The sequence below is a fragment of the Lissotriton helveticus genome, chromosome 1_2 (genome assembly GCF_964261635.1).
Source record: "Lissotriton helveticus chromosome 1_2, aLisHel1.1, whole genome shotgun sequence".
Classification (NCBI taxonomy): domain Eukaryota; kingdom Metazoa; phylum Chordata; class Amphibia; order Caudata; family Salamandridae; genus Lissotriton; species Lissotriton helveticus.
The window spans coordinates 34,848,614-34,866,461 of record NC_136058.1 but is presented as its reverse complement, the minus strand read 5'-3'; the positions used below and the strand labels follow the sequence as shown (position 1 = coordinate 34,866,461).

General features: G+C 45.6%; 1 protein-coding gene across 2 annotated transcripts in view; it reads right to left on the bottom strand.

Moving 5' to 3' along the window:
* SLC44A5 (solute carrier family 44 member 5) overlaps positions 1–17,848 on the bottom strand; it is a 793,737-nt gene that overhangs the window by 483,837 nt on the left and 292,052 nt on the right. The window contains exon 1 of one of the 2 annotated variants that reach the window (XM_078668577.1): positions 3,225–3,285. The exons of the other annotated variant lie outside the window; for it this stretch is intronic. Within the exon in view, the coding sequence (XP_078524703.1) occupies positions 3,225–3,234 (10 nt within the window). The 5' untranslated portion in view covers positions 3,235–3,285. Of the gene's footprint in view, positions 1–3,224; positions 3,286–17,848 lie in introns of those variants that run through there. 2 annotated transcript variants of the gene reach the window in all.

Here is a 17,848-nt window from a genome sequence, read left to right as displayed (position 1 = left end):
AGGGCGCCCCCTCCCTCCTCCGCCTTACGCATCTCTTCTTTCTCTATGAGGCTCGCCAGCCATGTTAATGCCGAGCTGAAGGCAGGGGACTTCGGAAACAGCTGAGTCAAAAGGGGGTACCGGGACACCCCGAGATTTGGGAAAGCGCATTAACAAGGAGGGCAGGCGAGGGGACGCAAGGACATGGCGTTTGTACATTTGTATAACTAACACAATGGGAGTTAACAGTTAAGGAACCTGGCAGGGGAGGGGGCGGAGCGGGGGTGTGGGAGGAGTGCGGGAACAGACAGAGTAGGAGGAGGAGAGTAGGGGAGGCACGGCCTAGCGGCCGTGCAATCAAGAAGTGAGGGGGCGGGAGAGTAGGCAAGGCAGGCGGCTGGGGGCATGTGCACGCGCTTTTAAGCTCAATGCGCATGCGCATTGAGCTTAAAAGTCACGGGCACTGCAAGGAATCGCCACGATTCCTTGCAAGTTAGATAAAGTGTAGATGAGCCCCTATAGTCTCGCTTGCTCGATGCGCATGCGCATCGACAGGCGAGACCTAAAAATGACAACATATCATCTCCCGGCAAGACAGGGAGGCAGCCAATAAGCGGCTCTGAAGTTTTTATTATAGAAACACATTGTCTAGGAAATTGGCAGAGCTGTAACATTTCAGAAACACCAAGGAGCCTGCCTCCAAATATAAGATAAAACAGCAGCTTTAGGTGATTGTTGTGTATATTTCAGGATTTCAATTTCGTCGTAAATGGGACGGATGTCCGATGGGATGCGCGGCAGAGGCAATGCTGCCTGACAGTACAAGCGCGACCCTCCACTTCTCGTATCTGATGAGACTTTGGACACTAGTAAGCCAAAGCGGGGCTTCCCTCTTCACTGAGTGGACCTAAACCCAACTGGCTCCCCCTTGGGCCAGTCCCAGATGGTCTCATCCAACAAAGATGACTCAGGCTTTGAAGCTACTCTACATGGACTCCTGCCTGCACGCGCCGAGGAGGGCTGACCCTGAAGACGCCTTCCATCTCAATGGGCCATTCAACAAAAGCACAGGAAATGACGAACTAGAACATTCTCCGTCAACAAGAGCGTAAAGTTTGCTGTAGAGGCCACGAGGAAACACGATTGTGCTCTGTTTAGTAATCAGTAAATTAGCCACAAAAAAAGTGGTTCCTGAATAAGTATGAGAAAAGCGTACAATATACAAAAGAACTGCATGTGAGATAAATAACACCACCAAACAAACACATTGACTATAATGCTGTGTCAAACCACACCCGGCCTGTGTGAACGGTCTTGGTAGGATAGAAATGACAAGAGGAGCATCTTTGAATTGGATGACAGCACATTTCACACAGGGAACAGGAAATGGGAATGGAAAGATATCTATCTATAGCTAGACCTAGGATTTGAGAAAGGTGTATCTGAAACGAATGCGTGGGATACCAGCCTTGGGCATCTTTACGACAATGTGATTTGAAAGGCTTCTGTGTTTATTGTGGTGCTAATGATGTATCATAAACTGATATCTGATTGATCAAGGAATGAACCATCACCTGTACATGATAAGCAAATGAATCCCGTCATTTAAATCTTGCAAGAGTAGAAATAGTAGTATCACTGATTCTCTTAAGTATGGGCTACTGTCACACCGTAAACCATGGCCTTCTGAAGAATGTTACTTTGCAAAGAACACAGAACAAAACAGTGAGCTGAGGTCTCAATCTGAGAAGGTACAAGCATGTCACTTCCACCTTGAAATCCAGTTACGCAGAGGCTCCAACTCAGGGTGTAACACACCCTGCACAAAGTTGTTGCAATGATTTGAAACACCAGTACAATCTTGACTTCCACTTCACTCCCACCCCGAACACCCCTCTAGCCAGTCAATACCTCCTCATCAGCCAGAAGAGCTTCACACTGAAAAACATAGGGGGAATCTTCAGCAAGTCTGGGGACTGCTTTGTGGCAAAAAAACTACCCTTGCCTCTGAGATCACCCCATGACTTCAGACCACAGGAAGGACCTACAAAGCTTTCCGTTCAGACAATTGGTTGATGAACAGCTGATATTGCCAGTACCTTTCCGCCATTTACACAAAGGAACTGAGACATGATGACTTTTTTTTCAACAGAGATAATTGACAATTAATTGACTGGTGTAGCTGACGGGATCTATGAACAATTATTAATTGTTCATAGTATCAATCAGTTACAACAGTCTCAAAAACCAGAGTCAGCACCACCCTGAAGGCCACACGCCCTATGGACCGCCACTACAAGGATGAAGAGGAAACCAAAACATTGCATGAGAAACAATACAAAATAAGTTGCATGAATATATTATAGTTTATCCACTTGTACAACATACTATGGGAAATATTTTTTTTTAAATTACGTTTTAAAATAAAAAAGAAGGATAATTGACTTATAAAACTTTATTAAGTTCAAAATAATCATGAGGAGTGCTGAAAAGGACCGCCAAGAAAAGCATTTTGTTCATGAAGTTTAAAGCTAAAGCAAACCTCTCTTTTTGAGTGCCATCTTTATGCAAGTTCAGCACTTTGTGGAATGCTTTGAAGGAGCTTCATGGTAACTAAAACAAAAAAAATGCTGGATGGGCTCTTTCTAAAACACTTTCTCATAATCACCTACAATAGCGCACACTTTGCAGACAAATCGGCACAAAATCACTTATCCAGCATTACATTGCTCTTTAGACTGCCAAATAATTTCATTTGCGTTTTACATTCACTTTGCTGATTTCAAAGCATAGCACGAGACCAGAAATATAAGAAAAGGGAAAATAAACTGCTCAACTAAACATTTGATCAATTGCTTACTTCTTCGCCCATCTAGCTGGCTGTAATCGAGTGTGTTATGGACATTTGAATGGACATGTGAATGACATGGGAATGAAATGAAATGAAATGAAATGAAAAGGGGTTTTATTAAGCGCGGCTGCTGCCCTGAGGCGTCCAGGTGCTGTACAAGAGAATGACGACGTCAATATACAACACTACCTCAATCATGGGTCGGGAAAGTTAGCAAAGTATCAGTCACTCGCTGTGCTCTTCAATCTCATGTCTAGTGCCATCGGAGTTGCAAATTACCCCAGGAGACGTGGTAGCTTCTGCTCTCAAGACCTACAAAATGTGTGCTTTCAGGCAGAGAGTGTAACCTGGCGAGGTTAATTAGAATATATTACGTTTTGCTGGGATGACTTACCGGCGGCCATCAGTGCACCGGGTACAGCTCTTCCTCGTCACAGCCTAGATGTGGCCCTGATACGAGGCACCCGGGTTCTTTCACGTTCGGGGCGGGCACCGCGTGCTGCCATGGTCGTTGTGTAACGAAGGCCGAGCGAGGAAGTGGTCAGACATGAAGTAATTGCTCAGTATTCGGAGTTACTAGTTCCTTATTTACCGGTGACCGACTTTAACTTATATGGTCGCTTGTTCCAATGATACACGGAGTCCTGGTCGCTTTTTCATAATTGTAAGGTTTATTGAAGCCACAGCGTAGCCACATCTATATATCAGGTGTTTTCGGATTTGTACCACAGAACACACATAGCGCTTGAGTTACTGCACGCCACCAATAGCAACGGGTTACACGGATATGTTTTTAAAAGTATGAGAAATAATATAACCTTTAAAGGCATAGAAAAAAGTAACCTTTTTTGGATATGCACTTCAGCTAGATGACGCGCAAGATGAGCGCTGACCAGAAAAAGCCCATTATGCAACGTCAGAGAAGGAGGAACAGGCAGGTAAAATGACACCTCAAATGAGGCACGGCACAATGAAATGCTTGCATCATAGATGGGGCCTGTTTCTCTCGCATGTGCCCACCACCAGAGGGCGCTGGAGCTCCTTTTGCAATCTGCTGGTCCCCATTGTCGATTCACTTTTGATTCGGTGTGTGGATGACCGAAGCGCAGGTGCCGACGTGCGTTTCGGTGTGAAGTGGTCAGCCGACCACACACCTTCTTCAGGCCACTACTACAAGATGCTTCAATGAAGAATGAAAACAACAGAGAGGGGAGATGAGGGTAACAGCCCGGCGGCTCTCTAAAACTGCAAAAACAATAACAGGAATACATTTAAATAAAATTGTCCTCAATGTCCATGCAGATACCTGCGAACATTCAACACAAAGCAGACAATACAAACGTTTACACGCAATAGCAACTCAGAAAAGTGTATCCCTTAATCCAGTGCATCAACAGACCAAACAAATCCAGTGAGTTCCATCACCACTGTGTGTATGCCACCAACCATGCCAACACCCAGATGTGCACACATTCACCTGTAACTGTGTTTCTTAGTATTAGCACCATGGCCCACTACTCCAGATATAAAACAATTGAAGTCTGCACCTGATGTCTATGGAATTATTCAAAGGGAGCTGTTGTGGTTGTAAACTGGGTATGGTATTAGTAAAGACTGCCCATCATTCCGCGTGCGGATACTTCTACTTCACTGGTGCTGAAACAGACCATTAACTAGGACTAAGAGTCAAGGAAATATCAACCAAAAATCCTCAAATGGAAGTCTTTAATTAAGGGAACTAGTCCTGCTATCCGTACTTTTCTGAAATTTGAAAGATTTCTTAAGTGGTCCAGAGCATGAAACTGTTCAAAATACACAGGTCTAACCTGTGAAAAGAACCATCCAAACATAAGTGCGGGAGCCCAAACAAAAGATGGTCCCAGTGCCAAAGCCACAGCTAGAATGTTGCTGACCTCTCGTCCCAATAGAAAACCAGAGGGGCAGATCCTATCACCCGGACCAATCCCATCAATATCTACAGACCCGCCGGCACCAGTATTGGAGACCGTAGTTACCCTAGATTGCCTTTCTATGTTCAATTTGACTCATTTGACTTTTGAACCTGCCACCAATGAAGTACTCACCAACTGGAGAATTTCTGTAATTTTCTGCCTTTTAGGCAGAACCGTAACTCAGTTTTTAACTGTGTTTTTTTTCGGTGAATTTCATTTCTATGATACACTTAATTTCAAAGTCCCGCTGCACATGGCTGAAGGGCTTGGCCTTCAGCTAGGCTCTGTGCGCAACCCACCCCTGCCTGCCACCCTCTTCTATTCATCGCCTTCAGCCTTGCACATCAGCGGTTGGCCAAGGGCAGGCTCTGTGCCCATCACAAAGCAGGCAGTCAACCTCACCTCGCCATACCATGCACCCAACCCACCATAGACAGCCGGACGTTGGCCGCATGGTCTGGCATGCAGACTGGACCTGTTTACAGGTGGCCACCCATAGTTGGCAAATCAGACAAGGTTGCTCATAGAGCTTAGATTTTGACCAGGCCTTTTTATGTTTTATTTTTTCGGAGCGATGGACATTTAGGTCTGCAAATCCAGGGCAAGTGTTCTACTCAGGTACCACAAAGCCAGGACTGTAGTACTGAAAATTCTGGACCTGTGTCCTAAACATCGTCGTATCATGACGATTTTGATATCAGCAGACCGAGAATGACTAGTAGACTATGCACAAGCATTTGTCATATTCGAGTGACGAAATCACCCTGAATTCTAAGTTTTCGCCCTGAACCCTCGGGTTCCATTTTGTATAAGGCAGCCATTTTGGGATCGCCCTCACATAGGCCGGTGACTAAGGCCAAAAACAAGTCTGAAGGACACGTACACCTTTGCCGACTCCTGCACGACCTGGGCAAGCGGACTCCACTGCCCAAGGCCAAACCTGTTCGGTCAGTTCCTCTCCCAGTGGCCGGTCGAGATAGTATCAAGGCACAACATGCCATAAACCCTTCATCACACACAAACCCTTCCTAATCTTACACACACCTGCCTCTGTTTCTTTCTTTAGGACTTGCTTTACGAGGAGGAGGCGCCCGTTTTTATTGGGGTTTCGTCGATATCTGATGAAAATACTGGGCCTTGCCAGGTAATTGATTGTGGGCTGAACAAACTGAAATATGGGCTTGTCATGACTCTGCTTTTCCTTTGTATTGAAAATATGCGAATGGTCAACTGTAAAATAAGGAATGTTTGCCTGAAGCATAATATTTTGTATAAAGAGAGAAGGCTGGCTTTGTAAGATTGAGCAGTCTCCTGAGAATATACACCGTGTTGTACTTCTAGGACGCCTGTCACTTGGTTGCAGCCAATAAACTCGATCTTTGACTTCACCTAGAAGACTCTGAGTTTCTGTAGTCTGAAACAGGAAGGACCCGAAGTCCTAGGGTGTGTCCCTGGCACCGCTGGGTTCCGAAAAACCCAGTACTTCAGTTGGCGCCCAATGTGGGGCGATTTCAGCGGTACCGGTCCAAGCCAGAGGTTTGTGAGGAGCTTTGTGTGAAAATTCTGGAGGAATGCCGCCACTTCATCGACCCCTGCATGTCGACGTGGTCCGAAAGTCTTTGCTGCGAGGTTCCCCGCTTCCCGACGGCTACGAAGGACTGCTGCCCTGACTAGCGCCCTGTTTTGGACCCTTGATGATTGGTAGAGCGATAGACGAGTCTTCTGGTGACGTCATCGATACCTCTGTTAAGTATAAGTGGAGCGTCTCCCAGTCCTTAGTTTTAGTTTGGGTATCCCCTTGGGATCTTTGATTTGGAACTTGCAAGTACCAAAGCCGAGGGACTCGTGTATTCACGAGACTATCATATTTGATAATCCTTTGAAGTTTGAAGCTAGACTAGAGAGCGAAGATGCCTGGTCTTAGCAGACTTGGAAACTTGTTTTGTCTTGGTTGTAATAGGGATACCCGATTGGAGGACTCGTGTCCGGTTTCTTCGATTGGAACTCCAACCTATGAGCTCTATGTGAAACATGGCGTAGGCCCAATCACCTATAATGAAGTATGGATCCGATACACCAGAAAGGATGGTGTTTTAAAATGGCCCCAATATGGTAGCTTTGACACGGAAATCCTAGATAATCTGGAGGTCAAACTTTTTAAGAAGAAAGCCCGGCCAGCGATGTTTGACTCTTTCCGCCTATGTCGTAAGGAAGCCAAACAGAAAGAAATCAAATTAGCAAAAAGAAATGAGAGAAAGGGGTAGCTCGATAATGCAGGCTGCTACGCAATATAAAGAGAACGACGAAGAACAGGCAAGTGAGCAGTTGCACAGGCAACGCAAAATGGCGATTGATAAATGTTATCCGGTTTTGCCGCCTCTTCAGCAAGATGCAGCAAAAGAACTTGAAAAAGACCCCCTAATGTCACATTTATTGAGTTCGCCACCCCCCTATGCACAGAGTGCTACAGCACCTCCACAACCTTTAGTCGTGCAACCCCCGATTATTGTGCCTCAGATTCTTCCACAACCGCCAGCTCCTCTTCAGTTGGCTCCTACTCCTATGACGCAGCCTCCTCAAGGGCCGCCGACTTCGCTACCTGCTCTATCTGTACTTCCTACGATCTTGCCTACTGCATCGACTACCCTTTCTGGTATTCTTCCTGATACCGCCTCTGCGTCTGCATCTGCGCCTATCTTGCCTCACTCTGTTTTTCCTCCTGTTCTCTCGTCGACTTCTCCTTCCGTTCGACAGAGAATGACTGATACTGTCGCTAGTCTTCTGTATCCTCTATTTGGGGCAACAAGTATGACCCCTGTTTCAACGCGCACACAGTTGCGTAGTCAACTGCCCGATTCTAGAGAACGGGAAACATTGGATTATTTAGCACATAAATGGGTTACCGACCCGACAAGATATGAGCTAGAGTCTGTTATGGATGTCTTCTATCAGTGGGAAGCACCAAAGCAGAGGTACGTTTTTGATAAAATGTATACTTTCCTTTGTGAAGATTTAGAGGAGAATGATTTGGAGCCCAATCCGCCTGAGTTATGTCATGTACGGTACGAGTTTGGGAAAGGCACAATTGTGGGTTCAGATGTTAAGAAAGCAGTCGCGACATTGTTATCGCTTAGAAGTGGAACTATTTCTCGACAGTTGTTTGAGCCTGATTTTTCTGTTAAGAGAAAAGCGAGACAATATCCAATGAGAGAGGTTCCTCCGATATGGAAGGATGCCGTTGCAGCCGATGTCGCTAATCACGTTGATGCTGTGCCAGCACATTTTCAGCGTGTTTGGGTACATGTTCCTTGGAAGCGAGCTGAAGTTTTGGCCCTTAAGCAAACATTGCCTGATCCCCGTAAAAATCCTGCAGGGTATTACAAGGAATTGTCACAGACTGCAAGCTCTTGCATTATGAATTTAGCGGATATAGACATGTTGTTTGGAAATGTTGTTCCACAGCCTTTATGGGGAAAGATTCGTCATGCGGATCATGATCAGGAGTTAGGTGATACATGGGTTAATATTGCTGCTGCTGATGGCAGACAAGTTGGTGGTGCTAAACCCGAACCTTTAGTGGCAGACCTCCCTGGTAGGATAATTACTTACATGAAGACTTTAATGCCTGCGATGCGAGTGAATTGGGACAAATTTTCTGCGTGTAAGCAGAAGAAAGATGAGACCGTGTCTGATTTCTTCACCAGGTTCGAAGAAACGTTTATCGACCACAGTGGTCAAGATATGAGTACAGATGGTGGTCAACGGTTGTTCGTTGACAAGTTCGTGCACAATCTGCTTCCCGAGTTGTGTAAGAAGTTAAAAGATTCAGAAAGTTTGTGGGCCGTTTCCTCTTCAGCACAGATATTGGCTACTGCGCAGTACTACGAAAATAGGGACAAAGATGAAAAAGATAGAGCAGACAAGAAAACGAAAGAGTTAAAAACGAAGGTCCTTTTACAACAGGCGTATCCGCCACGTGGTGGTCAGAGTAACTATCAGCAACCTCAACAGTTTGAGGAACTCGCAAAGGTTCGAGTATCCTCAACAGCGTGTTCCTGTAGGCCCCAATCAGTGTTCATATTGTAAAGAAGAGGGTCATTTTAAGTATAGTTGTCCTATTTTGTTACAGCGTATGAATGGTGCTTCTGCTGCAAGAGGTCGAGGTGTTCCACAAGCGCCTAGAGGTAGAGGACGCAGAAATTTCCCCCTGAACGCGCGCCCATTTCCACCTCAGAATTCAATGAATAGTTTTGATCAGCAGAATAACGCGTCTGGTAGGACGCCTCAGTACTATGCTGATGACTACTACGCAGAAGATGAGAATATGGAAGGTAATGATTGCTAGGACAGCCATGGACAAAGAGAGGGAGTTGTTTCAGTTCCAGTAGATCAGAGTGGACCTTACGTTGAGGTGATTACATCAGGTGTGTCAGAGCCTTTTCTGTTGGATACTGGTGCTACAAAGAGTTCCATTATGCACTCTAAACTCCCTGGCGCACCTTTGTCTGGCGAAATGAATGTTTCAGTAGGTTTTTCTGGCGCCCCGGTTAGGAACCCGATTTCTAGTCCTATATCGCTTTCTGTTGGACCTTGTGAATTAGAAGCACCCCTTATTCTGACAACAGGTTGTGGCGAGAACTTGTTAGGATTGGATCTGTTGAAAAGATTGTAAGCGACATTGTATTGTCCTCCTTCGGGAGTACAACTTACACTAGGTAAGAAAGTGGTCTCCCCAATGTATTTGTCAAAGGATAAACTTCCGACAGAGTTGTTGTCTCTTCCTGATATTCTTTGGGCTACTGGTCCTAATGATGTGGGTCTTTTTGAAATACCGCCATATGTTGTGACATTGAAAGCCAATGTTAAAATGCCACGAATTCCCCAATATAAAATCTCTAGTGAAGGTGAAAAAGCGTTGCTAGCTATCATTTATGATTTGATTGAAAAAGATGTAATTGAAGAGACAAGAGGCAACGTTTGCAATAGTCCTGTTCTGCCTGTTTTGAAGCGTACTGACCCTTCTCAGCCACCCGTTTACAGATTTGTGATTGATCTTAGAGAAGTGAACAAAATCGTTGTGCCACAATTTCCAGTTTTTCCCGATATCACTGCCCTATTGACTATGATTCAAACGCGCCCCCCAGGGCTACTGTGAAAGTCCATCAATATATAGTCAAGCTTTAAAAACACAGCTTGATACCTGATGGCGCTACCCTTATTCAGTATGGTGATGATTTGCTTGTTGCTGCAGATACTGAGAAAATCTGTAAAGAAGCCACGTTGTCGTCGTTGCGTCATTTGTCTGATTTGCATCACAAAGTGTCTCTTTCCAAATTGCAATATTGTCGACAAGAAGTGACCTACTTAGGTCATCTCTTATCGAAGGAGGGAAGGAAACTGACCCCAGAAAGAATTCAGGCATGACACCAGAAAGAATTCAGGCAATAGCGAAATTGAGTGTGCCTAGGACACAGAGAGAAGTGAGTGCTTTCTTGGGCATTACATCTTACTGCAGACAATGGATACTGAATTTTTCTTTGTTGGCCAAACCTTTGGTGGCATTAACTTGTAAAGATACGCCAAATCCCCTTCCATGGTCTGAAGAGTGTCAGAAAGGTTTTTCCGAATTGCGCAATGCATTATGTTCGGCTCCTGTGTTGGGTACCCCCGACTACAGTAAGCCCTTTACATTGTATGTCCACGAATAAGAAGGATGTGCATTGTCAGTGTTGACACAGTTGTTCGGAGACAAACAGCGTCCATGCGCGTATTTTTCGTCAACTTTGGACCCGGTAGCTAAAGCATTGCCAAGTTGCTTAAGAGCCACAGCGGCAGCAGCTGTTTCTATTCGGCAGTCTGCTGGTTTAGTGATGAATAATACATTGGTTGTGATGGTTCCACATGCAGTGGACACGTTGTTAAATAGAACCAAGACACAGCACTTAACTAGTGCTCGATTGTCAGGTTATGAGTGGACACTTTTAGCGAGTCATGTACACATAAAGAGATGCAACACGTTGAATCCAGCTACGTTGTTGCCGATTGTAGCAAAGACAGATGCTTCTGAACAGCATGATTGTTTTCTCAGAACAGAAGAAGAAACGAAAGGGAGAATAGACCTTCAGGACACTCCTCTTGTGAAGTGTGATGGTACCTTATGGGTGGATGGTTCGTGCTTCAAGCTTCCGAATGGCGACACGACTGCGGCATATGCTGTTACGACTTTGCATAAGATTGTTGAAGCTGCACGTGTCCCACATAATTCAGCCCAAGCAGCAGAGTTGATTGCACTTACAAGAGCATGTGTGTTATCAAAAGTAATGAAAGTGACCATATATACTGACAGCCAGTATGCATTCGGTGTGGCCCATAGTTTTGGACGATTGTGGAAAGAACGTGGATTCCTGACTTCGCATGGAGCTAAGATACAGCATGGTCAGTTGGTGAATGAGCTTCATGAGTCACTTACGTTGCCCTTGCAAGTTGCGATTGTAAAATGCAGTGCACACAAGAAGGTGACTGATGATGTTGGTCGTGGAAATGCATTTGCTGATGAAGTCGCAAAAGAAACAGCAAGGGATATAATGAGCCGAATGTATGTTGCAGGCCCTGCGAGATGGGTTGGTGACATTGGAATGTGTGAAGACACGATAGAGAGTGTGAAGTCTATTCAAGCTGAAGCTACAGAGAAAGAATTGAGTGTGTGGAGAGAGAGTACGGGTAAATTGGATACAAATGGTTGTTGGGTTGAATTGTCAGAGCATCAGCGATGGTTGTTACCCGATGCGTACGTGCTTGCAGTGGTTACAATGGCCCATGGAATGGCTCACATCAGTGTGAAAGGGATTTGTAAGGTGCTGGCTCCAGTATGGCAAAATGCTGGAAATCCCAAGTGTGCAGAGAACGTGGTCAAAAATTGTATGGTGTGTCTGAAATACAATCCTGGAAGAGGAACCCCAACTCCAGCTGGTCATTTTGCGCCTCCAACGTATCCGTTCGAGGCTTTGCAGCTAGATTTCATCCACATGGAAAGGTGCAACAATTTGAAATACGTACTCGTTGTTGTTTGTGCCTTTTCAAGGTGGGTAGAAGCATATCCCCTGAAGGTCAACACTGCCATGTCCACAGCTAAAGCCCTTGTCAAAGAATTTTCCCCTAGATTTGGAATGCCGAGAATGGTCTGGAGTGACAATGGGAGTGAATTTGTAGGACGAGTGATGAAGAAACTATGTGAAGGGCTAGGCATCCAACAGAAATTCCACGCTGCAAATCACCCCCAATCAGCTGGACTAGTAGAGTGCTACAATGGCACATTAAAACTAAAGTTGGCCAAAATCCAAGCGAGCTCTGGTCTTAAATGGCCTGACGCTCTGCCTTTAGCACTCCTATCAACCAGAATGACTGTGCATTCGCGAGTGGGACTTAGTCCATATGAAATTGTGTTCGGCCGTCCGGCCAACATATGGGGAGTGCCAAGGCCGACAAAATTCAGTGAGATCAAACACTCTGTACTGCTTGATTATTTATATGAATTGACGGCTAAATTGCGTGTTTTACACCAACAGGTTCACGATACTCTGCCTCAGGTCTCTGAAGCTCCAGGACATCCTATTACTCCTGGATCCTGGGTTTTGGTGAAGAATTTCCAGCGGACAAAGAATGATCAGCCCCGCTGGACAGGCCCCTACCTAGTCCTGTTATCAACAAGATCAGCCGTGCGAGTGGAAGGGAAAAAGAACTGGATCCACGGCGTACACTGCAAGAGGGTCCCTTTGCCTCTGCCGTACGACCGGTGGGTCCAGGAGGTTGTTGCTGACTCTGAGACTGAGACTGTGCCTCGTTTTCTGCCCTTCAGCGATGCACGCATAAAAAGAACAATTTCTGAACAAGAAAGTGACAATCTTTTGCAGGAAGCTGTGCCACTGTCAATCCGATTGGACACTACAGAGCCTGAACTACTGTTCCAAAACCAGACATTACTACCTGGGAAAAGATGCTATAACCTGAGGCCGAGAACTATGGACTAATAAAACTTTCCTTTTCTTTGCTAATTTTTTTTTTGAAAGTGCAGCTCTCTCATCTGAGAAACTTTTTTATTTTTGTTTTTCGAACCACCATCCGGGTTCAGCTGTAGGGTCGCGGTTGCCCAAGTCTTTGGAGTGCAGCCGACTACGTTAGGTTGACGGTTCTGGTTGGTCTAAGGGAGTTGCCCTGGACTGACAGAAGCATTCCTTAGCATAGAACACCCTACCATCGCGAACAGCAATTAGAGCGGATGGAGTTTTTCGAGATGGAGAGACCTGCCAAAGAAATTAACTTTAAGGCCAAAATATGTAGAATGATGACCAAGAAAAGTTTTTTGATATTATGCATTTTTATGTTGTTCAGTGTAATGATGTTTTTAATAGGATATGTGTTATTCTCTTTTCAAGTGACATTTGCACCCACTACGCAGCCCATACCTCCTCCTACTGTTTCCTCGCATTCTTTCCACCCTCTTCCTGAACATGAGTCCGTTAGGAGATTAGAGTTTATTAATAACTCCTTCGTTCAGCTTTTGCACCAACACCAACTAGTAATGAACACGACTAACTGTTGGGTGTGTGGTCTTATGCCTCACACAACAGATAAAGGTATCCCTTATCTGGTCCTGCCATTAAGCCAAAATGGTTCTGTGTGGGCATACAGAACAATGTTCATCTACGCACATGAAGTCTTCCCTCTACGTTCTGTAAAAGACAATCCAAAGAATAGTGCTCTAGTTAAGGGTATAGTAGATATGATTAGGGTAGATACTTCCTATGAGACTATCCCAAGAGATGAGACACTAGCATATATTGGATGGAACGTGACCGGATACGGAGTTACTCTGAGTGAAAAACATCGAGCTAAGAGATCCTCCCCGATTTGGGTTGTACCCCATCAGGGTCACCTATGTCTGCAAGGTACTGGCAAGAATCCCAGAGCTCAGTTAGGGAAAAGCATCTGCACTGAGACATATGTTTTTGCGTCCCAGACTTCCCCTTCATTCTTAGCAGCTAAGGATACCTATTTCATCTGTCATGATAGAGCCTATACATGGTTGCCCCCTGACTTTTCGGGCACATGTTTTGTTTCGTTCCTGTTGCCCCCCACCTACAACGCTGCGGCAGATTACCACAAGACAAGGATAGTTAGAGGTGTTTTCAGTAAAGAAGACACTGCAGGACAAGAATTTGGAGACTTCTTTAAGGGTTTTCTGCCGTTTTGTGGACCCATGGTTAACAGCAGGAACTTAAGGAAATTGACAAGGGTGATTGAATCCACCATAATTGAAATTACCGGTGCCCTTAGTAACTTGACTGCTGAGCTCCAGTCGGATCGTCTTATGACCCTTCAGAATAGGGTCGCATTAGACGTCATACTTGCAGACCGAGGTGGGGTATGCAGAGTGATCCAATCGAGTTGCTGTGTTTTCATTCCAGATAACATTCCAACAGTGTACCAGGCCATCTCCAAACCACATAAGATCGCTGAATCTATTCATGTGGAAAAAGGGGTTTGGTTGTTGATGGGGTGGTTCTGGGAACTGTTATCTGCCTGGGGATGGAAGATTCTGATGGTCATTGGGATGATCTTAGCCATCCTTTTCCTCTTTTGTCTGTGCGTACAGTGTGCTCCTGTTATATGTGGCCTCTGTGCTACATCGTGTATAAGGAAACCTGTATCAAGGGACGAGCTAAGTAATAGGAGGATGCTACAGCAACATCTCAATGACTTTATGAATATAGACCTGGACTCAGATTAGCATAAGTATAGGTTATTGCCTATGTAAGGGCAAAAGGAGGGTCTGTGGTACTGAAAATTCTGGACCTGTGTCCTAAACATCGTCGTATCATGACGATTTTGATATCAGCAGACCGAGAATGACTAGTAGACTATGCACAAGCATTTTCGTCATATTCTAGTGACGAAATCACCCTGAATTCTGAGTTTTCGCCCTGAACCCTCGGGTTCCATTTTGTATACGGCAGCCATTTTATGATTGCCCTCACATAGGCCGGTGACTAAGGCCAATAACAAGTCTGAAGGGCACGTACACCTTTGCCGACTCCTGCACGACCTGGGCAAGCTGACTCCACTGCCCAAGGCCAAACCTGTTCGGTCTGTTCCTCTCCCAGTGGCCAGTCGAGATAGTATCAAGGCACAACATGCCATAAACCCTTCATCACACACAAACCCTTCCTAATCTTACACACACCTGCCTCTGTTTCTTTCTTTATGACTTGCTTTACGAGGAGGAGGCGCCCGTTTTTATTGGGGTTTCGTCGATATCTGATGAAAATACTGGGCCTTGCCGGGTAATTGATTGTGGGCTGAACAAACTGAAATATGGGCTTCTCATCATGACTCTGCTTTTCCTTTGCATTGAAAATATGCGAATGGTCAACTGTAAAATAAGGAATGTTTGCCTGAAGCATAATATTTTGTATAAAGAGGGAAGGCTGGCTTTGTAAGATTGAGCAGTCTCCTGAGAATATACACCGTGTTGTACTTCTAGGACGCCTGTTACTTGGTTGCAGCCAATAAACTCGATCTTTGACTTCACCTAGAAGACTCTGAGTTTCTGTAGTCTGAAACAGGAAGGACCCGAAGTCCTAGGGAGTGTCCCTGGCACCGCTGGGTTCCGAAAAACCCAGTACTTCAGTACAAGCTTCTCCAATGCATGGCACCCCTTGGGTGAGTCACAATTCCGGTTTCAGAGCAACAAATCTACAATATAAAGGTCAGGAAGCTTGTCATGCTTTTGTAGTACGCGGCAGAAAGTGTGGGCTGGATTCGCAGTACCCTTTTAGGAACCACAAATTCCTGATACCTAAAATGGAGGCTGGGAATCTTGGAGGTGAGACATGTACCGCATACCCAGTCTGCCTTTTTAGATGTCTGGGTTTTGCAGTTCTCAAATGGGTATCACAGATTCCACAACTCACTTTAGATAGGTTTTTTTAATTGACTTCATGGGAGGCCCTACGATGGTTCCCACCCCCGTTATGTCCTCCTGCTATTGGCAGTGTGTGCCTCCCCTTCCCCCTTACATGACTTTAAAAAAACATCTGGATACAGGGATTTTGCCTAATATTCCGAAATAGCAGCCCCAAGAGAAATGTTTCCCTTGCATAGCCAATCAGATTACTCAGATTGGCTACTATGGAACCAGGGTCTAGAAAGGATGATGGAAAAAAGGCTCCCTCATCCAACCAGATTCCTTTGTTTTTGTTTTGTTTCCAGGTACTGTTCCTGTTTGCTAGACTCTGGCTGGTGGGACTACTCTACACGATGCGAGTATTAGAGCCAAGGTTGGGGTCTCATCATGTTGGTGTCTTGAGTGTTTATTCTTGATTGAGAGACTATGGGGAAACTGAAGGCTTGGGAGGTAGCACCAGGTCCACCTATTGCAAAAAGGGCCTAAGATCAGCAGGATCTGATAGATGGCATCATAGAAGATGTGAAAGGGGTACTGGTTTCCTCAGCTGAGCAGAATTCTGATGCCTCACCCATTTACCAGCTACGCCAAGTCAAGAAAAAACAGACCCGAGAAGTGTCCCAGAGATGTTTAAGAGGAAAAGGCCTGCCCCATCGCATAATGACTCTATACCGGACTTTCGCCATTCTTCCAGTATCTCTATGTGCCACCAAAGGAGAATGCAGTGGTTGTTGTGAACCCACATATTATATGTGAAAATAGGTATTTATTATTTATTTTAAGAATTTATAGAGCGCAAACTGTCACCGTTGCAGGCATCCTGACGCTAACAGAAACCAAAGAGGGGAAAAGATCAGATACCGTGGGAGAGGCTAGCCAGGGAAGAGCCAGGTTTTCACCTTTTTTCTAAACTGCAAGAGTTCATTTGTGGACCTAAGCTCGATGGGGAGGGAGTCCCAGAGTCTGGCGGCCGTCACCTCGAAGGATCTACCTCCAGCTCTGACCTTCCTAAATCTGGGAACGACTACCAATCTAGCATCAGATGAGCGAAGTTGTCTGGTAGGAGTATACCAAACAAACTTGGATTTTAAGGGGGCTGGACCGCATCCGGGAAGAGCCCTAAAAACTATACAGAGGGCTTTGAATTGGATTCTTTGTCTAATAGGAAGCCAGTGTAGCTTTGCCAAGGCCAATGGGCCATGATATCTTCTAGGCAGCCCCAAGGCCAGTTTCGCGGCCACGGATTGAACCCTTTGAAGCCTGTCCAGTAGATATTCAGGGGCCCCGAGCAGGAGGGCATTGCAGTAATCCAACCTGCTCAGGATAGTGCATCTGACCACTTGGGCGCGAACGTAAGTGGGTAAAAGGGGCAAAACCTTCCTAAGTGAGCGAAGGATGGCGAGGCAGCAAGCCGATGTTTTCTGCACATGGGTGTCCATACTGAGCCCTTGGTTTAACATGACCCCTAGGTTGCGGACAGATTCCGCAGGCCGTACGTTGGAGCCTGTTTCTGGGGGCCATAAGTTGTTAGGAAATGGGCGAGGGATTCTCGTTCCAGCGCTAAAATGCACTTCAGTTTTCCTGACATTAAACTGAAGTGAGTTAGCCTTTAGCCAACTTGACGTGTTCCGTAGACAGTTGTGAAAGACCTCTATGGAGATAGAATCCTCTCCTTCCAAGGAGAGGATCATCTGCGTGTCATCGGCATAATTAACAGTACTAATGCCGAATCCTTTAATAAGCCTAATTAACGGCCTGAGGTACACATTAAAGAGAATTGGGCTAATAGCAGAGCCCTGAGGGACTCCGTGCAGCACCGGGGCAAGGCATGATTGGAAAGGAGGCATAGAAACTGCCTGCTGCCTATCATACAAAAAAGAGTGGAACCATTGCAGTGCCGAGTCTCTCACTCCCACCTCAGACAGCCGCCTCAACAAGATCTTATGGTTTACAGTGTCAAAGGCGGCAGACATGTCGAGCAGGATCAGAAATGAAGCCTGTCTTCTGTCTGCGCGCCTTTGCAGTTCGCCCATAGCGGTGATGAGAGCTGTTTCGGTTCCATGAGCAGGCCGAAAGCCGAATTGGTCTTCGTCAAGTAGGAGA